General features: G+C 45.0%; 1 protein-coding gene across 17 annotated transcripts in view; it reads left to right on the forward strand.

Annotated features, from left to right (window-relative positions):
- Nucleotides 1–27177, forward strand: part of CACNA1C (calcium voltage-gated channel subunit alpha1 C) — a 724164-nt gene that overhangs the window by 657853 nt on the left and 39134 nt on the right. For 15 of the 17 annotated variants that reach the window (XM_034781034.1, XM_034780951.1, XM_034781008.1 and 12 more), the window contains 3 exons: nucleotides 17005–17037; nucleotides 20173–20301; nucleotides 26925–26990. In XM_034781034.1, coding sequence (XP_034636925.1) covers nucleotides 17005–17037; nucleotides 20173–20301; nucleotides 26925–26990 — 228 coding nt within the window. The remainder of the gene's footprint in view (nucleotides 1–17004; nucleotides 17038–20172; nucleotides 20302–26924; nucleotides 26991–27177) is intronic. The other 2 variants (XM_034780978.1, XM_034781099.1) reach the window with 1 other exon arrangement.

Below are 27177 nucleotides of genomic sequence, written 5' to 3' on the forward strand. Positions count from 1 at the left end.
ATTTTCGTTAGTTTGTAAGATCTTCAGGGCAAAAACCTTGTATTCATTCTTGCCTGTAAATTGCATACCCCATTGTTGGTGCTATATTAATGATATTAGTCCAAGCTTTGATTGACTAAGCAATGCAAACTTTGACCCTGAATCTGTTCAGTAGTGAGACATACATATAGCATAAAAGCATGTTTAAAAAGATACATTCGGTTTTCTGATCAGTATTTGAATTTTCTTCTGGTTTTATCATCATCTAACTTTTGAGATGGCGCTATGATATTATGGTGCTGGGCATCCTAGAAATGCTTATAATAATAAACTGATACTTTTTTTATAATTTCAATATTTATTTACACAGAGCACTTACTAGTTAAAGCAATCAAAAGAACAACCAAAAATAGCATTAAAAACCATCTGTGGTTACATTTTTCACTGGTTACCCTTCACATTGGTGGCCAATGAAACAATTCACTTTTGCCCAGCTACAGCTTCTTTAAGTCTCCATGAATACACATACGAACTGTACCTTTGTATGAGTTTGTAGAGATTTGAGCACAATGGGTCCCTGATTCTAATTGAATTCCCTGGTTACTTCTTTAATATAAATATTAAATAATAACTCACCAACGACCAAAAAGTCATATGTCCTATTGGAAGATGCTGAGCTTGAAAGTAAATGTTCAAGACCCGATTGCTGTGTCATGTGGGGCAACCCCCTGAAGCAGTGTGGGGATTTCCTACCATCCACCTTCACTCCTTCTTTCAGGACTTAACTGACTTGTAAGTTTCAAGGAATTTTGCCATATGTCCCTGTGTCCACAGTCAGAATGCAGTTTTAAAATGTACGTAAAGGGCTGCCAAATTTCACCGTGTTCAATAGTGCTGCAAAAAAAAAAATTCACTTTTCATCAAGATCAAATTAGTTGCTTGCAATCTTTAACCATCTGCCAGCCCAAGATCTCATGCACACACCATATATGTACAGTACACTATTCCATTGCCCGCTGTGCATAGTCAGGGCCCTGCTTAATATGTACAAGAGGGATAAAAACACACATTATATCCCAGCCTGCAGCACCAGAAATGCTAGTTGTGGTGAATGCAACAGGAGCTAGGCTGACAGAAGAGGGGAAGAGACACAGGAGGGCCTTTATCCTCATTATCTCCTACCCCACTCCTCGTCTCCTCTATTGCTTCCTTCAAACAAAAATCTCTAAACCTTTCTGAGAACCTTGTGGCAGTAGAGAGCATATTCCCTGCAAACTGGGGACAGTTTTCATGCCACACCAATGGTCAGTCCCCCTCACCCTAAAATTTCAGGCGTTAGCTGTCTCTCTCCCTCTCTCTTCGCCTGAAGCCCTGACTACCAGCAAATGGGGAAGATTAATCCTCTCTTCTCTTTTGTGCATTCCTTCTTCACCAGGTCTGTGTACTAGAAATCAGGATATCATGGTGATGGGCACCATTCTAAAAACCTAGATGGACAGACAGTGGATCCCCTCTGCCTGTTATATGTGACTCCTGATGTTCCCATTAAGTAAATCCAGTGAACCAACAGGATACACTTGCCTGGCTTCTTCCCACGGCCGGGTAGAATGTGGGCTGTCAAAGTCACTGCACCTTGCCTTCCTGCAGTAGACCTGGGTGGGCTGCTTCTCATGGGGATTGGCTGAGAAGAACACAGCATGCTGAGAGCAGCTTCTGCCTCACATATCTTCTTAAAAGTCTGATAAATGGAGCACAGTCACACCTGAATCCAGCTGACCTAGCTGTAGGGTTTGGACTGGTTCTGATGCTCTGCAGATTTACAGCTGGAAATGCAGGTCTGACTTTAATCAAATGTAAACTTGACTAGGGCAGGGAACAACATGTTATATGCCCCTGCCCCATGTCAATCTTTACCTCATCCATCCACTTTTAAACCAAGATGTACCAATTGTGTATGCAGTCTGCTAGCCCTTCACATTGGCTTGTCCAAGTGAGTGGGAGAGAATTTGCTGCATGTAACACACGACATCACTTCCTAAACGGAACTGACATAATGGCCAAGATACCTCCACTCCCATGAAACATCTGCTAATAGGAGAGGATAAAAACATATATTAGGAGAATTCAGCTTCCTAAAATTAGGGATTTTGATTCCAAGCTCATTGTCTGCTTTGGGCCCATTTTCACCTACGAACTCATGTATGTTAACAATGAGCATTATGTTTCCCACATCCCATCCCTCTACATTACTGACCTCACCAAAGGAGTCACCAGTTATTCTCAGGGCGATATCCCTGGAACAAAACCATGTTGCTCATTGCTTTACAACATCAGGCCATGGTCTCCATAACACACTCAAGTAATGCCTATAATTAACATTTCCAATCCCAATATGGCTCATAGACTTTATTGTACCCTATATTAATATTCACCAACCCAATCTACCTCCATAAGCATTTCCTTGTAAAGAAACTTCAGCATCTACATTAAACAGCTTCCTAATTAAAAAGGCAATGAAAAGACACAGACTGTGAATTAAATACTAATTGCTCCAGATTTCAAATGAAAACTATCCTTAACAAACTCTCTCCTTGGGCTATTGATGTGTCTGGACAGGCTCCCTTGGGCAGAGACTTGATATGCAAGAATAACTCTCCCCATCAGGGACTGCTAATTTGCTTGTGTTCACAGTCTGTTGGGCTGTACGTTCCAGTTGCATTCAGATAGAAGTTTTTTCCTGGCTTCATCCAAATGAGCAATGTCTTCCAGCATCTCCTTCAAAGTTTAAGACTGCTCACCAGATATCTTCACCCTGCCTTTGGGCTGGCTACAGGCATCATCCTAACATCATTGCAGGATCTTTGGGCTGGCCCAGTGCATATCTGGCTATCTGGAAAAATCTGCTTGTGATATAGACTAATACTAAACACGTTAGCTCTCAGGGAAATCATTGCACTAAGCTGTGGGTACCTGTTCAAGGAAGCCTATGTCTGTAAGCCACATAAATAGCTAGATTGCAGATCATGGGTCTGTTTCTGCCCTCGTTTCCCATCAGTTCAATAGGAGTTGCTGCGGGCACTGTAGTGGATCCTCTCATTCCTCTCAGGCAAATCCCAGAACATCATAATGGGCTATTGCTACTCCTCACGGATGGAGGCCTGCAGAGTCTGATATTCTCAGCCCTCCTTTTTAACATATATATATATGTGAGACTGCTCAGCGAGATCCAGAGACACCATAGACTCCAGTGTCACAAATACATGGATGGTACCCAGTTGCAGTCTCCTTCTCAGCCTATGCATCCCCAGGGCTCACTAAGATGTCCCAATGACTGTAAGCCATTACCAGGCGGATGAAGAGCAAATGGCTCAAACTCTCATCCCAGGGAGGACAGAAGTGATCATGACAGGAAGAGGGACATGTGTCAAGGCGCTTGCTTGCTGAGACTCTGACACCACCTTCAATCTGATCATCTGTCGTCAAGGGAGTACTAAGCCTGGAGATGAAGCTCAGTTCTTCACTACTGCTGGACATAAGGAATGCAGTAGAGGCAGTCTTCTTCTGCCTGTGACTGACCAGGAGACAGTGCCCTTTCCTCTGAGAGGAGGACCTTGCCATCCTGATCCATATTTTGTCACTTCCAGGGTAGACTTCTGCCAGTCATTCTACTTGGGGTTGAAAGTGAACACCTCTTGAGGGCTACAACTTGTACAGCATACAGCAGCCTGTCTCATAAGTAACAAGAGCTGGCTCCCTTTTCACTTCTGGACCAAATTCAGGGTCAATTTGTGATGGGGTATTCACCCTACACTGGCAAGGAAGGGGTGAAAAGCAGCCTAGGGAGGCTGTGCAAGGAGCAGCCAACTAGAGACAGACTGAATGGAGCAGCTAATCAGGGCCCAGGAGGCCCATATAAAAAGAGACACAGGGCAGAGCAGGGTCAGTTTCTGCTGGGAACTCAAGGAGTAAAGACTGTGTCTGTAGCAGCCTGAGAGACCTGTGGCACCTTGGACAGAGCAACCACTGGCAGGGACCAGGGGAGCAAGAGGAGTTCCTAGCTGGCTGCTGGGACTGGGTAGTTGCATGTCCTGAGGAAGGGCGAAAAAGGTGCTAGGGCCATGGGGAAGGGGCCCAGGGAGACATAGCAGCAGTGAGAGGAATTTGAAGCACAGCAGGAGGCTGCAATACACAGGGTCCCTGGGCTGGGACCCGGAGTAGTGGGTGGGCCCAGGTTCCTCCACTCACCACTGGGGAAGTGACTGGACTACTGAAGGAGATACAACCCCACACCCTGGAAGGGGGAAAACGTGGAGAGTGACGCAGCCAGAGGGCCGAATCATGAAGAGGATGCTGCAGTACTTGGACTGAGGCAGGTCTGCAGGTGGTGACGACAGCGGGTGAGGCACCATCAAGAGAGGGCATGCCGGTTAAGTGAGCTAATCCCCCATATTAGCAGCAAGGGGTGCCGCTCTGGTGAATGACCCCCATGACACCTTTTTAATATACAAGAACCTTACCTGGTTCACACCTGACTATCTCAGAGACCATCTCCTCATCTATTGCCCACCAAGACAGCTGTGGTTTCACAGAGGTGCTACAGATATGCCCAACATAACTAATAAATTAAACTGATGGAGGCAGGACTTTCCTGATGACTGACAGATCCCTGGCTGTGGAACTCACTGCTGATAGGGATCTGAATTAGCCACAGCCAGACTTCACTCAGGTCAAAATGCCAACCCCACTTTTCCCACAAAGGATCATTCCCTCCTATCTCATAGGGATGAGGAAACTTAAGAAGAAAATGGAGAAAGAGGGATGAGAAAGGAGAGATGAAGAAAGGATGAAAATCTTCAATCCTGAAGAGGTGGAGAGAGGTGATCACCCTTTAGATTGTATTCCTGGTCCTATAGCTGCATTCTGCACTTAGAAGTCATGGTGATAGGTGCCTTATTAATGGGAGTAAGAGAGAAATTGTGGATATGTCTAAACTGCAATTTTAAAAAATCCTGCAGCAGCGAGTCTCAGAGCCCAGGTCAACTGACAAAACTTAGCAGTGTAGACATTCCCACTTGGGCTGAAGCCTGGGCTCTGAAACCCAGCGAGAGGGGTGGGTCTCGGATCCTGGGGGCATGGAGTGCAGCAGACAAAGAATATGGCCTAGTAAGTTGAGATGAAAACTGGGAGCCTGGATCTTGGAGTTCTGACCCAGGTTCTGCCTCTGACTCACTGTCCCTGCTCAGCTATCTGCGTCTCACTTTCTCCCTCTTAAAATGGAGGTGACATTAATAATGGATGGGGTGCTGTGAAGGTTAATTAGCTGATATTGGTACAGTGCTTTAAAAAACAGAGAACTAAATAAGTCCTGCTCAATGTTACTGTCGTCTAGTGAAAGCTAAGGACACAGTTCCTTGGCACCTCAGCTGCCTCCCATCTCTGCCTCCTCACAATAAACAAGATCCCTTACCAAGTGCCCCAGTCTGAACCTGGTGCCTTCTTTTGACTAATTCCTTCCTTCTCTCCACCTGCCTGACCACCATCCCAGTCAGCCCCGCTCTGACTCATGGATAATTCCTTCCCTGTCTCTACTGATATGCTCCTGAGCCTGGACTTCCTCCTTCAGGATCCCTGCCCAACAGCGGAATCAAGAACTAACAGTGAAGAGACAAGTCCTACATGGAGCCCATGCTGGGACTCCTGGTTTCTGGCATTGGGGCACAGGTCAGTATTCACTCTTGTCATGAGTCCCAAATTGCCAGGCCTTCTTGAAGCCTTGCTAGTCTGTCTTTGGACTAGCACCTTAATACTAGTCACTTTGTAAAGGCTGATATTTGATTGCAGTCATATTAAAAATGACATTAAATATGAGGTTCATGTATTAGGGAATGACCCTCCATAATCCTCATTACACTCCACACCATTCAGAGAGCCTGTCCTAAAAATGCTATAACCATCCTCCACTCCAGCTGATCTTTCAGTGTCTATGTCCCTGCCTCAGTCTTTCTTCAGTTCCTTCTTACCTGAATGGGACTTTCTTCATGTACCCATTCCACAGAAATCAAAGAATATAATCACAGGTGAACTTGCACCTGCTTTGCGTAGTCAGGACCAGAACTAAGAGCTATTACATTGTGGAGATGAATACCACATCTCTGATACTATTTAATGCTAGCTATGCTCTATATCTTATTTCCCAGGAACCCTGGGGCTTGATTATCGTAAAGCTTGAATTTATCATTTACCCAGATTTAATTAGAAGCATTATTAACACATCATGAAAATTAAGAATAATTTGCATGTACATGTTTTCCCAGTTGTTGTACTTTTCCTCTGAAACTCAGGTTTTTTAAAAAAGTAGCTCACAGCTGTATGAAAAGTGAACCTTTCATTTAACTGTCCAATAACTCAATCTGGGGTCATTTGCATAGCCAAATTAAAGCAAGTGACTTTCTTTATATTTACCTCTAATCACCTGGAACCATAAGATTACTGTCTCTGGAAACTTCATGGATATATATGTCAGATATTAAATAAATTAATAAGTTATTCAAATTGGCATGATTTGTATATACAAATGACGCTAATTAGTAGTGCAGCTCCCTGAATTTAAAAATCCTAGAATTCATAGGAAATGAAGATAGAATTGACTATTTTAAGCCTCACTTGGTATATATATTTCTTTTAAACATCATGAACCATATTGAAAATAGGACTAAGTTGTATATGTGGATAGGCAAATAAATATGCCTTTTGCAGATCTGAAGTTGGATAGACTGCATCTGAAACATGGATGTTAAGTTTGTATGAGCTGACACTTACTATAATGGTACAGTGACCCACATTAGCAGGGAATAACATAAGTGTTATGACAAACATCATCTCAGGCATCACAACTCCCGTCCCAATAGGAGTTGAAGCTCCATGTTGCACCAGATGAAACTCACTCTACATTAAAAAGAGGTGGCATTATATTAGTCTCCTTTGTACAGCAATCAGGAGTTTAGCCCGAGATAGATCCCACTGGAACCACTTAAGCACAGTGCTGTTCCCATTGAAGTTGGTGGGAATTTTGCCATTTACTTCCATGAAGACAGGATCAGGTCCTTTGATTCACCATCTATGTGAAACAGGTATGCTCCTCTCAAGCACCCACTAAACCCAAACTAAGCAAATCATCTGTGTTTTATGGACATGATCAAAACTACTGCACTCAAAATGTTTCCAGTAATAATCAAAGGTACTGAATTCTTAGTGGAGAGTAGGGAGTCTTAAATGCCTACATGACTGTCTTTTTGTAATAGCCAGTGAATCCATTGGTTTCACTGTAGGGTCGTATGTGTTGAGAATTATTTCCTCCATAATCCCATAGCACTCCCTCAGTTCATCTCTTAGAGGAATGGCAGACTGATTTCTGCCTGGAGTGTTGATACATTTACAAACATCAGTGGCAAATGGATTACCTCCAGAGGTCTTGTGATTAAAAACCCCCAGAGCAATGACAGACAGATTACTCAAGTTTTGTGACAACCCCCAGGGTAATGACTGAGTAATTACTGCCAGGGCTCAAAATAGTTTTATGCTCTGGACTTCTTCTGGGCATCCAATTGCCTCTGGAGGACTTGTGCTGTTCTCATCACCTGACAGTGATGTCCCTTTAGTCTGTTCAGACTAGAAATGCGATGGAAAATCTAATAGCTGTATTAGAATCATTCGAGAATTGATAATTTGGCTCCAATGTCTTTTATATATATTCTGTTAACCTCTGATTCTTCTTTGAATATACGTCCGTGTGGCTCCTACTCTAGATGCACATGCACCCTATATGCATGAGATCAAAGTCTTTTGAATCACAGTGTCTGTGGAGCCATGCCTATGTAATGCATGTCCTCATGCCCCTTTGTTATTTTATTTTATTATCCAGTCATAGCCAACAACAAAAAATTCTCCCTTGACACCTCTACCTGTGCCAAAATGATGAATTCAAAGCTCTCAGACCTCCAACTGTGTCTGTCCTAAAATGGCTGCACACTGATGGCCACAGCCACTGTCTTTCTGTCTCATGAGAACCATGTGTCAGATCACTGCTCCATTCATCAGTTGTCTTAACAAGAACGAGAAAGTCTGGGGACACCCATCTGAAGCTTTACCTCCTCAAAGCATCTAGGGGGGAAATGTAAACCCCCAAAGAGAGAGGATTGACTCCCAAGATGGATCTGATCTTTCGAAGTCTTTATCTTTGTCAGCGTTCCTGCCAGCCAGCACCCAACTGCCAAGATCAGTACCAGCAAAAGACCCTCAGCACCATCAGGCAAGGATTCAGTGTGGAAGATCACCTAAGCTCAGACTACCACCCTGGCACCAAAGACCAGTCCCATCACCTCAGTGAGGCAAGGGAGACCTGAACACTGGGATAGGCATGGCTCCCAACACCAGTCCCTTTCTTCCCATAAGGTGGAACCCAAACCTTCAGTCACCAGCTCAGCATCAAAGAATCACAAGATACCTGTAACTGGCAGAAAGCAGCACCAGCTTCGACACCAGTAACAACATCAACATTGGTACCGTCAGCGGAATCCATGCTGGTACCAAATGGGTCTCTGTCTGAGGAGGTAACTATGTCCCCAGCACCAGTGTCTCTGCACTTGGCACAGGTGCATATTTCTGGCATCTTGGTACTGAAGTCACCTCAGAGGTTGATGTCCTCATGCCCCTTGATGATGTCTGTTCTTCATCTCCATCACTGAAACACGCCTTTTCTTCTCCATCCACTAGGAAGCTGCCTCCCCTCAAGCATGAGATACTCTCTCTCTACAAACTAGGAATCTCAGTTTAGAGCTCCAACACATCCACCTACAACATGGCAATGGCCAGGTTAACACCATCTGAACCAGCCTTACCAATACAGTGCACCACCCTGGCCATATCAGGCAAACTAGGAACCCCTTCCCAGGGCATCCAGGAGCTGGTCTCCCTTCTGTCATTCCGGGAAGCATAGATCTCCTTGTCCCTCTGCATCTATGGCCAGACCCCCATCTACAGAGAGGGAAGAACAAGAGCAACTGGCAGGAGGAGGAAAAGGCACTGGAACCCCCCAGAACAACACCCTTCATCCACCAGACACTCATCATCATCCTCCCCAGACAAAGCCGTCTCTTTAGCTTCAGTACTGGCCCCTGATTAATTTAAAGCATTTTAGGAGCTACTTGCCTGCATTACTGAAACTCTTGACATCAAAACATCTGTCATGAAGAAAAAGCTCTCATATTTTGCACTTGTGTTCCCCTGGTAGGATAGGTCTACCTGTCAATGAGAGGGCATCTTAGACCTAGCCAAGACCCTGTGGCAGACACCAGTTGTTCTACCACCTATGGCTAAGCCAGCAGAAAAAAAGGTCCCAGGTTCCCCAAAAGGGGTTTGAACAGTTTGACACACATCCAACTCTGGACTGGGAATGGCTGAGCCATTACAAACATTGAATCTCTCTCCCCTTGTAAGTATTCTCACACTTCTTATCAAACTGTCTGTACTGGGCTAGCTTGATTATCACTTCAAAAAAAAATTTTTCTTACTTAATTGGCCTCTCAGAGTTGGTAAGACAACTCCCACCTGTTCATGCTGTCTGTATGTGTGTATATATATCTCCTCAATACATGTTCCACTCTATATGCATCCGAAGAAGTGGGCAGTAGCCCATGAAAGCTTATGCTCTAATAAATTTGTTAGTCTAAGGTGCCACAAGTACTTCTGTTCTTTTTACATCCAACTCTGAGTTTCTTAGTGGTTTCTGAGGTCCATGAACAGACAACGAAGCAGACTAATACCATTCCTAAAGACAAAGACACCCCCCCCCTCCAAAAAAATTAGACTTATTTAGAAGAAAGGTCTATTCATCAGTATCACTGCAGCTATGAATTGCTGATTACCAGGACGTATTTGTGGGAAAAACCCTACCCCAATGAGATAGCTGATCTTCCACAAGATTCCAGAGAGGAGTCAAAAAGCATTATTGTGGAGGGCCAGCTAGAAGCAAAACCACCACCATGGATGCATTTGATACAGCTAGAGCCATGGCCACTTCTGTGACCACACACAAAGTGTCCTGGCTGCAAGCCTCTGGCATTTGTAAAGAAAGTGAAACACACAACTGAGAATTTTCTCTTTGAAAGCAAAGAATTGTTTGGCACTCGTGCGGACAATGCACTGCACTCTCTCAAGGATTCCAGGGCCATGTTCTGTTCCTTGGGCAGCTATACCTTAGGCCCAAATTATAGGGTCTTTAGGTACCAGGAGTAATTGTGTCAGAAGACACCTACCTACCCCCAACACAGGTCTTCTGAATACCTACACAGGAGGAAGCCAAGGTTTTCATGTGCTTTCATGTGCAGGTCAGAAGGCTTCTTTGACTGTTAGTCACTCTACCTCAGTTTCCAGGCAGCAGGTTTGATAAAAGGGTCAAGAGCCACACTCAGACCACTAGTAACCATCCCTAAACCTTCCTCTTAAATGCTGACTTGGTTTCTTCCATCAAGCGTCATTGTTTATGATAACAACAAACAGATGTGTGCTGGAAGTTATCAGTCATGACTATCTCATCCAATTTTAGCCCCTAACCCCTTCCATCCCCTTCCCTGTCCCTCTTCAGGGACCATTGTCATGAAAATCACCTGAAAGAAGAAGCAGCTTCTCTGTTTTGTCTAGGAGTCATAGAGGAATGACTCTGGAGTACCGGGGAAGTGACTTTTGTCCCCAGTATTTCCTTACCCGAAGAAAAAAAGAGGCTTTCATTCTATCCTACACCTGAGAAGACTAAACAAATGTATTCACTGTTCCACATTCAGGATGGTAATACTTGCCTCCATCGTCCCTTCCCTTCAGGCTCAAAACCAGTTTGACGCTCTCGACCTACAAATAATATACCTATCTCATAGAACTGGAAGGGACCCTGAAAGGTCATTGAGTCCAGGCCCCTGCCTTCACTAGCAAGACTAAGTACTGATTTTGCCCCAGATCCCTAAGTGGCCCCCTCAAGGATTGAGCTCACAACCCTGGGTTTAGCAGGCCAATGCTCAAACCACTGAGCTAGCCCTCCCCCCATAGTTCCTTATTGCCAGCCACCCAGCCCCACAGGATGTGTCTGCAATTCACAATAGGGCCCAGTCATTATCAGCACAAAATGCTTCCATTTGATATCTCCACAGTACCAAAAGCCTTCACAAAATGCCTAGCAGTAGTGGTAGTACATCTGAGCAGTTGAGGTATTTGCATATATTAATATGTAGACAATTGGATTATCAAAGGAAGATCTCATCAAGAAGTTGCCAAAGCTGTGAACTATTCAGGCAACTGGGTTTTATGGTGAAGTATGATAAATCATGTCTCATTCCAGCACAGAGGACAGAATTTGTAGGAGCCCTAATCAAATCCAAATAAGCCAAAGCATATCTTCCCAGTAACAGATTTCTTTCCCTTCAAATGATAATCACCAGTATCAAATCAAATCTGACAACTACAGTAAGAAACTGCCTCAAACTCCTAGGCCACATGACAGTTTGTATACATGATGCCACTACCCAGACTTCATATGCATCCATTACAAGGCTGGCTAATGTTGGTGTATCACCCACCCTCCATGACATCAAATGAGCATCTGAATTGTGGTCCCTGCACACATCCTGTCAGCACTGAACTGGTGGTTAGGCCGAAAAAATGTTCAGAAGAGGGTTCCCTTCTCCAAATCTCTGCCAACAAAGATGTTTATCACTTATGTATCAGGACTGGTTGGGGAACACACCTGGAGCACCTCTGGATACAAAGGACTTGGTCTCAAAAGGATATGACTCTTTACGTTAATGCCCTAGAATTCTGAGTGATCAGATGATCTTGCATAGCATTCCAGCCTGTTCCACAGAATTCCACGGTGCAAATTCTCACAGACGACACATCTACAATGCACTGTAAAGCAGGGAAGTGCCCTATCATCACCCCTATGTTAGGAGGCTATCATGTTAATGGACATGGTTCCAACAATACAGGATAACCAATATAAACAGTTGCTTTTCATCTTCTAGGAGTCAGCAACAACCTAGCAGGCTTCTTGAGCAGACAATCCATCACCAATCACAAGTGGTCTCTGAAGAGCTCCAGCATCAAACCAATATTTCACCTCTTGGGAAATCCCATTACAGGCTTCTTTGCCACAAAAGATCATATGAAACATCCAACCTTTTGTTTCAGGGGAGACATGAGACTGGGATCATTACATGACACCTTCCTTATATTGTGGGATCAATGTCTAGTGCATTTCCTTTGATTCCCGAGATCCCAAGAGTGATGTGTAAAATCAGACAGAAGATAAGAAAAGCCACACCTTGTTTCAAGGGCCTTGTGATACTATCTTGACAGAACAGACTGTCTCCCAATCCTTTTATTGTCTTCCCTGGTGCTTCCGAGAATCAAGCCATCTCCTCTCAGAGAATTTCTAAATGGATTATGCAGTTTATATCAAGCTGCTATCATATGATTGATATGCCTCTCCCTCCAAAAGTTAACACTCACTCCAGTAGAGCACCAGCCGCATTCTCTGCTTGCATCAGGAACATCCCTGAATCCAAAATTTGCAAGGCAGCTATGTGGATTAATAGTCTTACTTTTGTTAAACACAATGCCCTTGACCTGGCTGCAAGATCAAATGCCCAATTCAATAGGAGAGTTTTCAGGGTAGCAGCCGTGTTAGTCTGTATCCTCAAAAAGAACAGGAGTACTTGTGGCACCTTAGAGACTAACAAATTTATTAGAGCATAAGCTTTCGTGGGCTACAACCCACTTCTTCGGATGCATAGGAGAGTGTTACAATTGTTGTTCAGTTCGTGACAGTCAGGGCTCATCAGTCCTACTTTCCAGATGGGTCACTGCTTGTCAGTCACCTAGAGTGTGATCCCCACAGACACATACTCAAAGAAGAGAACAGTTACTTACCTTATAGCAACTGTGGTTCTTTAAGATGTTGTCGTCTGCATGGATTCCACAACCCGCCTTCCATCCCCACTTTTTCAGAGTCCTCCTTATTTGGGATTCTGTATTAGCAAGGGAATTGAGGGCCAGTTGTGACTGCCCTGACATATGCCTTGGGGCAGGGCATGAAGACACCATGGCACATTGGTGGCCTTGACAGACCCTGCTATTCAAAAGATTCATATCTCCCACATATGGGGTACATGCACACCTACAATGGGATCCACAAACATCATCTTGAAGAACCAGTTACTGTAAGGTAAGTAACCATTCATTTCCAGGTGTGCTCCAGCTCTCCCTCAGCCTTCATTCTACTGAGTCCTTTTCCAGCCTCTAACACTACAGGGGCCCTCTGTTTCTCCTCCCCTCCTGCTCCCAGTCTAGCTACCTCTTATAAATGTAGTAATGTAAAAAACAACAACATCATATAGGCCAATTATTTACAACTTACATTATGTTTGACTCCATGAATGTCTTTATGCAAGAAGAGGCCTGCCCTGGGTGTTTTCTTCCTTTATAGTTGCAAGTGCAACTTATAGTGTCTAATCAATCAATAAATAAATACTTAACAAAGAGGTTCCCAACCACTTTTAACTGTCCCAGGACTGGCTGTGCAGGGTTTCCGTGACTGGTACTCTAGGTTCTTTCTCTCCACAATACCAGCTGGCTCAGGGCACAGCCTCTGGAATGGGCCCCAAAATGCCACTGCTGCCTATCTGTCATTCAGTTATGTGCACATTACTCTGCGGCGAAGTTTGCCTTGCCTCAAATCCCAGTCTTGAAATGACAAGACTGGTTTGGGGTAGCCAAAGCAGGTTAGAGCATGTGCAGATGAACAGGAGGCAGCAGATAACAGACGGTAAAGCCAAGGTCTTATTGATAAATTGGTACACTTGCCCAAAACTCCTCTTTAAAAATCTGCTTTTGTACATAGTTCCTACGCTTCTTATAAATGAGCCTCTGTTTATTTTAAGGAAACCTTATTGTCCATTTATATGAAATTTATACACTGATATTTAAACATCATTTCCAAGTACCTACTGGCACTGCTTAAACCCCTGTAAGCCTGTGTGACTTCAGTGTTCCTCCACTCTTCTAGGACAAGCAGTTAGGGTACTAGATGCCCTGAGCCTTTCCTAATCCCACTCCAAAACCAGTGGTGCTTCACAATGCATAGGGCTGGCAGGGAAACTACAGATAGCTATCTCTGAGACATAGTTAGCCATGTTCACTCTCATGCACCAGCAGCATGTCCTCAGATGTCTCTACTCCAGTCCACAGGGCCTTGCCCCTGTGGAATTAGGAAAATGTTTTGGCAGTGTCCGTGGTTTCAGCTTGTGAGATTCTTGCTCCAGAAACTGCTGTTGGACTGAAATCTATACAGCAAGATGGCGGCAGCAGCCAAAGGCAGTCTCATCTGAACGACAAGCTTGCAGCAGTGAAGGTTGGAGTGAGAGTGCTCCATGCTGCTTGGTTTAGAGGCTGTCCCTTGTGGTGACAGTAGAAAGAGTTTTGCTGTTTTACTGACACATTCCACCAGCCAGGAATAAAAAGTCACCCTCCCAGCACTTGTTGACAGAGTTCATTTAAAAGGGTCACATTCCACACATAGTTAGGGATGCTCATGATGAAACAGCTACGCATGGATCTGTAAGGGACTGACACAACAGGCAAGGTTCTTGCATACCAATCCATCAGCAATGGTGGAAACAATGGTGGGACATGGAAGTTCTCACAACATTTTCAAAGTATCATGGAATATTTTCAGCAAGCAACATGGAAACATCCAAACTTTTAGAATGTTCAGTTCACCATCCCCTCATCTCATACCCACACCCATCCACCCACCCCCCTACACAGTACTGTGTGTCCACAATTTCAAGAGAGCAAGACTTTATTAACTGGAGACTACTAGATGGGACATCTATTGATGTTAGCAAATATTTCCATTGGATTATAAATCCTTTTTGTGGGAAGTATCAACATTTAAATTATATTTGATGCTTTCTTAAAATTCAGACCAGCTGCTCAAGGAGTGGGAGAGGGATTACCCAAGATGCACTTTGCTTCTTCAGCCATACCAAGTAGACAGTCTCTGATTCATAGTTACCTAACAGGTTACTGATTGCTCAGTATTAGGGGCCACATGTTAACTATTTTGGTGCATTCATAGCTTCTTAAATATCTTTTCATATAGAATTGTTTTCACTGTTACATTATTATTATCCTCACATTCTGGTCAAATACTGATGATATCAGAACTATGAGTAAGGAACAGTAACTTTACAGCACTTACAAGGCTTCTTGAGACAGCCAGTCACAGGAAAACTATTTCTGATGTCATCAGCCTGGTCATATTGGTAATCCTGAAAGATTCCCAGAGCCACCTGAGAAGCGTTGAATGCCCTGGATTCCTGTTGACTTCAATGGAACCTGCGGGGCTCAGCACCTCCTAGCAGGAGCTCAGCACCTGGTAGGATTGGGCCCTCTCCTGTGAGCAAAAACTCAAATTCAAAATAATGTTTTATAAGACAGACCAAAAGAAAAAAAATATCCATTGTCAGAAAGGAAGAATTTGCGGAGCAGCATTAAAACAAAATCTTTATCTGGCCTGTATGAAAAATGTCTGTATGGGCAAATTTCCATCTTCAGTATTCCAGCCAAATTTTCCTTGTTTAATACTTGAAAAGAAAACACAAGAGCAAACATCTGAAAGAGGAGGGTAAAAGCAAAGAGACCCTCGAGTGCCAAAGCAACGAGTTAACCTAAAAGAGCACCAGGGAGTAGAGGTAGCTTTCGTTTTTTATTGTCCTCATTCGCACACGTCACTGGATGTTCAGGGCATCTAAAAATACAGCCTCAATTTACATAAAAACAAAATACAAAGCTAATTTGGTTAGTTCAATGTCCTCAGTGTGTTCCATTGGCAGAAAGCACAGGAGCATCTTGCTGGGGTCCAAAGTAGCCTGTTGGCTGAGTTCAGCTGCAAGGGAAGAAGCAGTGCACCAGTTTCACCCTCACTGGTGTAGCTACAGAGAATAGCTTCAGAGACGTTTCCATCAATCGGCGTGTGACGTCGGCTAGTCCCTACAGATTAAGCTGATGTTTATCTGAGGGAGCCTACATAAAATTTTCATTCATTTTTGGATTCTCTTGTACTCTCTGGTACAGCCTGGAGCACTAGCTACTGTCATTGGTTTTCAGAACTAATCTCCACACTGGAAATGGCCTCAAAGGCTAGTAAAGAAAGCGGGTCATGCACAGTATTCGGAGTGGTTGGGTTTCTCTAGGAGTAGCTGGAACTCAGCTGCTACCAGACTCCATTGGCTCATCCATCACTTCCCTGGAGTTTCTTTGCCTGTGGGGGTGGGTGAGGCTAGATCATGGAGAGGACTAATTGACAGCTTTACCATCCCACTTTCTACAGCTGGAAATGGCTGTTGTAGGGTTGCCAAGCGAGTGATTACATTATCTCAGCCTATTGTTTTAATAACCACAATGTAATCACTGAGAACTGTATGCTAGGACATGGGGACATATAAATAGAAAATGCCATAGATTTGGGCTATTGTGGGTTAAATGGGTTTGCAGATCAGACTGAAATATTAGAAGATGGCTGCTTCCTATGCAGAAGTGGCCTTGAGTTGAGATGGAGAGTTCAGTTAGCTGCTGTACTGGGAGATGTCCCTTCTGAGTTCTAGCTAGAGTTGGGATATCAGAAATGTATTAGCAGCATTCTGTCCTCTACTCCATAGGGGGTTCAAGATGTCTAGAAACCCAGAAAACACTGGGCCAAATTCAGATCTATCAGCGGGTGCAGCTCTCATTGGGAGTTGCAACCACGTTTGCCAGGGCTGAATTTGGTCCACTGCAGCCTTAGGGAATCAGCCCAGTCTACTTTTGCATTCTTTTCCCCCCATTTTGCCCTCTTCTGCCATTTTGTTGCTCCTGTGTTAGCCTGAGCCTCTTATTGGAGACTTATTACAGCTTATTTCTGTCTCCCTTTCTTTAAAGCCAGCTGAACATACCCAATGCTCTTCCTCTATGGTAAGACCAAAAATACAGACCACCCTCACAGCTTCTGTGACAGTCGTCCTCTCACACTCCTTTACTCTCTTCCCCTGATCATGGGTTTTTTCTCCAAGCCCAGCCTAGTTATCTCTGCATGCAGCTGCTGTGTTGTGTATTTGTGAGAGTCTGATGTTCACATGAGCTGTGAATATGCTACATATGTGTATTTTTCATGCATCCTTAGTTTTCCTTTGGTCAAGTTAATTGTTGTCCTATCTTCTAATCAATTGCCAAGAGAGAACAAGAACTGTTAAGATTTCTTGTTAGCAGCTAACTTTCTATATCATTTTGACATTGGATTGACTTGCAATGTGATTTCAAATCCAAATTTGCTATAAAGGTCTGGGGCTCTGAATCTCTGATGAGCTGAAATGATGTAGTAGTGAAGTTTAAATTCACCTTTTGTGTAAGAAGAGGATAAGCAATAATGATCAAAAACTACACAGCTTTGAGAGCTACATTTTAAAACATCATACCATCAGGGGTGTATTAAACCCATTCTCTGTGTGCAGCCATGTAGAACTTCCTTGCTCTGTCAGAGATATGCACATCAGAGAGCTGCTAGAAAATGAGAGTATAGCAAGCAAGGAGGAATCTGTTCAGACGGGCCAAGCAGTTGTCACCTGGTCTTACACTGTCCAGCTCCCCAAGTAAACATAACAAACGTGGAAAATGTAAGCAAAAACTCCCTAATTTATGCACTGCCATAGTAGGTGCAATTAGGCCCTACCCACACGGGAGTAAAATTTTAAATAATTGGCCTTAACTCTCCTTTGAATTTAGTTTATTAGAGGAAATTTGGCTTACAGACTATTGGTGGTGTTAAAGTGGGAGGAAGGGTGGGCAGATGTTAGGGTTTGGAGGGAAACTCGTTGAGGTTTGTTCCCGGAGGTTGTCTGTCCCCTCAGTTTCTCCTTCACTGATCAGTATGCCCAGCCAGCAAGAGGCCACACAACCTCACGCTGAATTCTGTGCCTTGCCAACAAATGGGGAATGCCCCGCATTGGCCACAAGTTTAATGGTCCCCAGAATCCCCCACTGTAGGCTGGAGGAAGACACTAGCTCTCAAAGGTGTCACTGATGATTAACATGCTTTGTATAGCAGGCAAAGCTGCACCTCCAGTGCAGCTCTGATCTACTAGACACGACACAATGTTTCTCTGAGAGTCTAGCTTGAAGTGTAAGTAGCCACACACCATTGCAACTCACATGCTGGAGCAGAGGGTCAGCTGTGAAGTGGTTGAAACCCTTCTGGAAGCAAAGACTACAAACAACCGGCTGGATAAAGGAACAGACACACGCACAGGGCCTCTGGTCACTGCACCTTGAAACTAGAATTTTTTCTAGTCATCTCAGAAATATAAATCCAAGTTGTTTCTACAGCTTGGCTTTCATGGGGAATAGAAATGCAAGCAGATGCTGCTTATTTTGAGCTATAAGAGGAAATCCAAAAGCTCTGTTCTCTCCTGGTTTGTATAGTGGTGACTAGTTAAGAAGGGGTGATCTGCACTGTTTCTGAGTCCTGAAGGTTATTCTCTCAGTAGTTTGGTGCTTGGCATCCAGCTCTTGGCTTTGCAGCAGGGAAGGAAGGTGGTGTCTGTGTACTTCTCTGGCAGAGTGAGTAGGAGGAGGATAGGATTATCTCCCTATATAGAACAGGGCTATGTTCCCACAGCATTTCCGATGGAAACTACTGCCTATATATGTTTAGCACAATATTTTCAGGAGGGTTGGGGGCAAAATGAACTGGGAACCCTGTAACTTTGTTCTGCACAATTCCCCCAAGCAGAGTGATTCGCTCACCTTGAGCTAGGCAGCAGGGTTCATTACACAAGCTAAGGCAAAGCAACTGACTCCTTTTTGTTTGGGAAGCTGTTGCTCGAGCATATGTGAAGCATGAAGAATGTCAAAGCTGGTTGCAGGCCATGGGGGAAATGCCTAGGGACAAGGCTGAGCAGTGAGAAAAGCAGAGGCCAGCAGAGAGACTATTTAAAAATATTCCCGGCCTGAGCGCTAGCTGTCAAGCCAAAATTTTAAAAAAATACTGGGCAGTGCATAGGCTGTGGGAAATACAGAGGGGTCATGAGAAAGATGAAGGGCCCAGAGCTCAGGACTGTGAGTGCACAGTGCAGAGCACAAAAAACACAGCCGTGCCACTGCGGAGATGGGAAGGCTGATTCTGAGACTCAAGCAATGTTAAGAGCTTGGCTCAGTGGCAGCACATGCTATGCTCATGTGGGACCTCCAAGCTTCAAAGCAGACTTGGGACCTGCCAGAGTTCCCCAGGCAGAGCAGGCTAAGTGTGTCATGGATACTTAGGCTACATCTACACTACAGGGGAGGGTCGATTTAAGATACAAATATCAGGTAGCATATTCAGCTACACGAATAGCGTAGCTGAATTCGACGTATCGCAGCCGACTTACCCCGCTGTAGGGACGGCGGCAAAATCGACCTCTGCGGCTTCCCGTCGACGGCGCTTACTCCCACCTCTGCTGGTGGAGTAAGAGCGTCGATTCGGGGATCGATTGTCGCGTCCCAAAGGGACGCGATAAATCGATCCCCGAGAGGTCGATTTCTACCCGCCGATTCAGGCGGGTAGTGTAGACCCAGTCAAAATGCCAGATTAACCAGGGCAGCTGGATGATGCACATTATGTAGTAGCTTCAGAGACAACTCCAAAAGAAAACTGTCTTTTTCCCCCACTGTCTAATTGTGACTTCTTGACCACTGTAATTACAGAGGGGAACTGAGGACTCCTTGAGGAAGATACTGCCAGGAAAACTATTCCATTACCTTTAAGACCCTGATCATGAGTTCAGGCACCCTCAGTAAGGAACCCAAAGGAAGGGGTTGATGGGAGGTTGCAAAGCTCCACTAGGGACTACTGAAATCCAGAGACCCTTTAGGATGGCACTACAGCCTTGGGATAGAAGGCAGGTTAGACCTGCATCAATCCACTGAGCTGCTGGGCCTAGTGCAATGCCAGAGAGCTTTAACAACGAAAGGGAACAGTGCAGTGAGCTCTTCCTACGTAGTGTTGTCTGTGACCCAGGATCTTTGTTCCTCATCTGCTGTTATAACTACTGCCTCTGTGCCAATGGGTTCCAGAATGCAGAGGAAAACTCGCGCATCTCAATCACCTTTTTCCGACTCTTCCGTGTGATGCGTCTCGTGAAGCTCCTGAGCCGTGGGGAGGGCATCCGGACGTTGCTTTGGACCTTCATCAAGTCCTTCCAGGTATTCCTTCACTTATCACTAAGCAGACATGCCTGGAAAGAGGTATGTATGCTATTTTTTGCCTTTCAAAGAGAGATTTTCATGCTGGCAGGATGGGCCTTAAGCACAAAAGGCAAAATTTTCTTCTGTGCAGGCCAGCACATCGTTTAAGTGGGACTTCAGTGGTGCAAAGGCCCATGTTGGCCTTCTGCACAGTGGTGAGTTCTACCTAGACAGACCTAGGTAATTCCTTGGGTCCTATACACACTTGGCATCTCATGGGACACGCTGGTCTCTGCTTCAAACCAAAGTGAAAGGCAATTCAGACATGAAACCACGGCCCTGATTACTTTATAATCATTAAGATCCCTAGCACTTTGTAAAAGAGAAGGGATATTGACTCCCATATATTGGCCAAATTCTAACTCAGGTAATTACATTCTGCCCACAGCTCCCTTAAAATTCTGTCAGCAGTTTCAGAGGTATTCTGTATCCATGTTTTAGGTGAAATTCACTCATGTGCAGAGGGCCAGCGTAAGGCTCTGTGCACCACTGAAATCTCATTAAGCTCATAGCCCTTGTGCTGCCTCTTCCCACAGGGGTAATTTGTCCTTTCTGCCCAAAAGCGTGGTGTAATCAGAGGTGAAAGTAAACTGGTACGGACCGGTACGGCGTACCAGTAAGAAAATGGCCACTGGTACAGGCCGGTACACAGCCAATGTTAAAGTGCTGCTGTGACAGCGCTTTAAGCACCGTACCGGCAGGGCCGCTGATGGGAAGGGGGGGGGGCAAAAGAGGCAGCGGCCCTGGGGCCCAGCAATTTAAGAGGGCCCGGGGCTCCCAGCAGGAGCCCCGGGCCCTTTAAATTGCCGCTGGAGCCCCGGGCAGTGCAGGCCAGGCAGTGCTGAAGGGCTGCGGGAGTCTGGCCCCAGCCCTGCCCCTTCTGCCCGAGGTCCCGCCCTTTCCTGGGGGCCCAGAGCCGCCCTTCAACCTTGCCCAGGAGCCTGGCTGCTCTGCATACCAGTAAGTCCTTTAAGTTACTTTCACCTCTGGGTGTAATGTAGCTGTAACCTGTTAAACAGCTGCTGCCTTTTCACCCCAGAGCTAGCTGCATTTCAATGGGAGGTAAAGTGATCTAGGGTTTGTAAAGCACTTTGAGATAATTCAGAGTGAGAGGTGAGATATAAAGGTAAGGTGGTATGGTTATGAACCTACTGCACCACAGCAAGAAGTGAAGTGGACACCTCAAACTGAGCCAGATCTGCAATGTAAGGTATGAGGGTAAACAGTGGGTGAGGAGATGGGGACCATGAAACATAAGAATGATCATCTCTGACAGAAACAAATAAGGAGACATCCACTCATTCGAAATAATGGTTTCAAACAGTTGCTGAGGTTAGCCAAGTTCCAATTACTAATGAAGCCCAGCATATTTCTGCATTTCACAGGTGTTTGACATGGACTTATTAGGCCAACACAACCTGATACTAACAGGTTCAGCTTATGAGGAAGTGTCTGGGCCAAGTATAGGAGTGATGTAAATGGTGGTCTAAATTAAATATCAGTGTAAGGTGGTCAGACAATGTAGTCTAAGCAGATAAAAAAATAGTATGTACCAATGTGTGATTTGGCAAGTGTGCAAATGAGTGTAACACACAAGCCAAGCAATTCACAAGAAGCTGAAAGAGAAAGCAGATTTCCCTATACCCGCACACCCATAGGCGCCGACTCCGTGGGTGCTCCGGGGCTGGAGCACCCATGGGGAAAAATTGTTGGGTGCTCAGCACCCACTGGCAGCTCCCCGCCCCCCCGCCCAGCTCACCTCTGCCTCCACGTCTTCCCCTGAGCATGCCGCATGCCCGCTTTTTCCCCCTCCCTCCTAGCGCTTGTGCCGCGAAACAGCTGTTTCACGTGGCTGGGAGGGAGGGAGAGGAGGGGGAATGCTGCGCGCTCGGGGAAGAGGCAGGGCCGGGACGGGGATTGGGGAAGGGGTCCAATAGGGGCAGGGAGGGAGCGGAGTTGGGGCGGGGACTTTGGGGAAGGGGTTGGAATGGGGGCGGGGCAGGGATGGGGAAAGGGTGGAGTCGGGGCAGGGGGGGCGCAAACACCCACCAGTGCCGGGGAAAGGTGGCGCCTATGCGTACACAGGCTCCATTTCTGCTCCCAATGAAGGCAATGACAAAATTTCCACTGACTTAGCTGGGAATGGGAGCTGGTCCACACTTTTAAACTTACTCTGCACCACCTTCACTCTTTTCTGGGGCTGAATTCAGCCCTGCTGTAAGTGGCCACAATGCCCATTGACGTCAGTGGAGTAACGTCTGCCTATATCAGGGACTGAGTTTGGTCCCTTCACAATACAACTCCTGGGTACTGTAAAATAACACCAAGTTGGTGTAAACAACTCATTTTGTCCACTCACTGAATGCCAAATTGATACAAGTCACACTACCACTTAGAAGACTTTCACCCATTTTTCTGACCAACTCGTACCCGTAACCTACCCCACCACTTCCATCACCGCTAACTTTGGTTCGCTGTGTGAGCAGCTCCAATGGGAGCTGTGTTGGCAAGGTGGGTCGGAAGGAGATTCACTGACACAGCCCAGTCATCACTAACCGAGGAAACAGAATGAAGTTTTCAAATTCTGGCTGCCCTACTGGCTTAGGAACAGCTCCTTTCAGTTCTGAGATCAGCTCTCTCCTCCCCAGGCCAGAAAGGATGAGAATGAGGGAGATGGGTTTGCAGCTTGGGTAACCAGACCCACATTAGCTTTAATCTAGTCAGCACAGCTAAAAATAGCCATGACGATGCAGCAGCACAGGCTTCAACATGGGCTAGCAACATGCATCTGTATCTGGGGTCCCAGGCACTCTGGAACAGCCCATGCAGAACCCCAGGCCTCCACATCTTCACCTATTTTTAGCTGCGATAGCTAGATTAAAACTAACAAAGGAGAGCTTACCCAAGCTGCAGTCACACCTCCAGTTACAGTGTAAACATACCCTGGTGGAAAAGGGAGTGGCTTCTCTGAGGCCTTCTTGGCTGCAGAGTCACTCTGAGGCAGGGCTGAATGGTGATGGGAGGAAGTCAATGGAGAGGGCAGAGTGCAAGAACTAAAAATAGCCATTGCTAAGAGCTCTCCGTTCAGCCAGTTCCACTGTCAAATCTGAATTTCGGTGATTTTTTTTCTCTGGGATTGTGCATTTTTCTGTGTCTCAGAATATGCCCAAGAAATGTCCTGACTCATCCAGGACAGCCTGATATTCATCAGCTGTCCCATGTTCTGGGAGTTCAGATCCCCTCCACCCTCCCGCCATTGCTCTGATTAGTGCTGTACCGGTGGAGCTGGATGTTGATCAGAGAAGTGGTCTTGTGTTGTGGGAAACCAGTCAGCAAAGCTTCCACATTGTGAGGCATCAACACAGACCAGAATAGATAATTTGGGTAGAAGAAAAAAGTAGGGGTGTTGAGAGCAAGGTAAGGGGGTGAGAACCAAGAGGAAAGAGCAGTGAAACCAAGGAGAGGCAGAGCTGAAGGGGGAGTAAACCCAGGAGACTGGGACCAGAGGGAAGTGAGGGAATCCTGGAGGATAAGAGAGGGAGAAAAAAACAGAACAAGAGAGGGGAATGAAGTAAGTAGGAAAACAAAAGGAGAGAAGTAGAACAGATTGAGAGAGTAGGGTAGAGAAGGAAGCCTTCTACTACCTCTTCTAAAGATATAAGAGCTTCTAGGAGCTTGGCCTGTTGGGTCGCTAACTGGACGCTGCCCCTGGACCACTTTTGGGGTCTCAGCTACCCCAAGTCCATAACCTTGATTTGACCCATAAGGGCTCTCTCCAAATTTACAGACCCAAATTCCAGTTTGGTGTACCTCCAATGCGGCCTGGAATTACCACAGGGATTAATTTGCCCATTAGGTTAGTAGAACACCAAAGATTTCCCTGCCTTCTGTTACATTTTGATGATTTAGATGGATTGTTTAAAGGTAAAAGATCTAAGGTTTAAATCTTGTTTTAAGATTCTAGTTCACTTGTGGCCAAATCCAACAGTCCCTTACTCTATCAAAACACTTGTGGAAATCAGATCTGTCTAAATAAGGACTGCAGGATTGGGCCCTAATGAAACGTAGGAGTAAACTTAAAATTAACAAATGAAATTCAAATAACAATACAAAATTCTGGACCAGACACTCCCAAAAGAGAAGATGTTCAGTACCCAAACCAGGATCAGTATCCAAATTTTGCAGATGGTTCTAAGATCTGTAAAATGGACCAAACCAAAATCTCAGATTGCAATACCCCCAAACTTTGAGGTGTTCAGACTCGGGATGGAGATCTGAATTCCATGGCTTGAGCCCATCTCTGCTACAAATCTTTAAAAAACAAGAAGGTGGAAAGTCAGTTTCTCCTTTAGGGCCGGACTGTTATGCTTATAAGCACACAGATTTTTTTTCAGGGGAAAAGGCAATATGCTGTGTTTATTGAAGATATAACAATTAGCATATGCATTCAATCACAGTACACACTGTGACAAAGTTCCTCCTCTATCTTGGTGGATCCTGCGCTTATTGGCAGATTTTCTTGCCTCAGAGATTCACCTTCCCCTCTGGAAGAACCCACAGTCCAAGTCAATTGGGAGGTTTGGGGGGAACCCAGGCCCGCCCTCTACTCCGGGTTCCAGCCCAGGGCCCTGTGGACTGCAGCTGTCTATAGTGCCTCCTGTAACAGCTGCATGACAGCTACAACTCCCTGGGCTACTTCCCCATGGTCTCCTCCAAACACCTTCCTTATTCTCACCACAGGACCTTCCTCCTGGTGTCTGATAACGCTTGTGCTCCTCAGTCCTCCAGCAGCACACCCTCTCACTCTCAGCTCCTTGCGCCTCTTGCTCCCAGCTGCTCACATTCGCACCACAAATTCTAGCAGCTTCTTCTTAATTGGCTCCAGGTGTCCTAATTAGCCTGCCTGCCTTAACTGGTTCTAGCAGGTTCCTGATTACTCTAGTGCAGCCCCTGCTCTGGTCACTCAGGGAACAGAAAACTACTCATCCAGTGGCCAGTATATTTGCCCTCTACCAGACTCCTGTACCCCACTGGTCTGGGTCTGTCACAACACACACACACACTGTTCCACCAGTCGATATTATAGTTACTAGTCCAGAATCTGGATCAATCTAGTGGCCAGTTAGGTTGATCATAGGAACGGAGGAGCCAGGTTTTGTCGGTCACGACACGATGGTCTGGAGAAGTCTTGGCAGGACGAGCCCAAAGTTTTATGGCAAGTCACCCTGTTTATATAGTGATTTTTTTTAATTGGGACTAATGAGGTTTGCACCATTATTCTGTAATTAATTGTTGTTTGACGAGCGCTTGTTTTTTTTTAATTGTTTTTTTTTTTTTATTACGTTTTTTTAGGGAGTTATTTTATGCTGGTTTTGATTACAGCTATTTTGTTTTTATTGATAAGTGGCTGTTTTATTTTTAAAGTTGTTAATTTGCCCTTTTTTGATATTTTAATAGGGGCGTGTTGCAGCCTCCTGGCGCCTTTGCGTTTGTCTCCGGTTCCTCCCTAGACCATCTGGTTTAGCAATGGCCATCACACTTATTTTTTAATACATACATTCCTCATTCACTCACAAAACAGAATTCATTTACACAGAACATTTTGAACAGGAACATCAAGTTGCAATGCAAAAGAAAACAATCATGGCATTCTTTTCCTTATTTTTAAATGCTAAACCTACAACAAAACGGTCTGTTACTGCCTTGAAATCAGTCCAGACACAAAGAAATTCTGGCCGATGCATTTTTGCCAATGGCATATTAGGCTATTCCTTTCTCCTATTCAAAAAGGGTGGCAGGCAGGATATGGTCAAATCATACATTAATACATTTAATACATGCTACATTATTAGTTTATTATTTTTATTTTAAATTATACAAAATACAAACATAGCTGAGAAAGCTGAGGACACACAGCATCTCACAGGGCAGGTCTCCTACTTACAAGCCAGCACTAGCTATCAGGACTTTGCATTTCCTTTTCAACAGCTGATCACAGACACCGAACGCATCTCTGACACTATCATAGATACCTAACTCAGAGCAGGGAATGTAGCTCATGCTGCTTTTGGTGCTTGTGATATCATCAGCCATAGCAGGAGGAGCCTTGAACTTTGGTCTTGGCACTTTACGCACTTCTCATTTCACCAATGTAGCTGCAGAACGTCACACTAATGAGCATCACTTGCTGCTAATATCAGGGTGATGCTAATTATAAGTTTTCTACATTTTGAAGACAAGCAGAGATCGGACCTAATTCTGATCTTTCATTGGTGTACAACTGAGCGATTCCATTGAAGTCTGTGGAGTTACACTAGTGTAAGTGAAAGCATAATTGGGCCTATCTTGTTTTGCGTGGTACAATGGCTGTATTTGAGGCACTTTGGTGAAATCAGATGTGGATCAGTAGAGGCATCTAGTGGTCAAATGGATAAATTGCAGACCTTAATTGATTCTGGACTGGCACTGTTCTCCTCAGGCCATCTTGATAAAGCAGGGCCCCAGTAGAATATGCCTGGTTCCAGCATGCCAAGTTATCTGCTTAATTGATACAATGTGTTCTGTTATTTTTTTTCCTCCAGGCTCTCCCCTATGTGGCTCTTTTAATAGTGATGTTATTCTTCATCTATGCGGTGATTGGAATGCAGGTAGGTGATTCTCAAGAGCTATGTTATCTTTCACACATGAGATTCTGGGGAGGATAGTTGCACAAGAAATCACCAGATCATTTTCTGGTCCTACATGTAGCTCCTCTCCTAGCCATATAATCAGGCATTTAGGAAGTTGAGCTCAGACAATAAACCTGAGTCAATTCAGAAAACATTGACTGGGTTT

The sequence above is a fragment of the Trachemys scripta genome, chromosome 1, assembly GCF_013100865.1.
Source record: "Trachemys scripta elegans isolate TJP31775 chromosome 1, CAS_Tse_1.0, whole genome shotgun sequence".
NCBI classification, from domain to species: Eukaryota; Metazoa; Chordata; order Testudines; family Emydidae; genus Trachemys; species Trachemys scripta.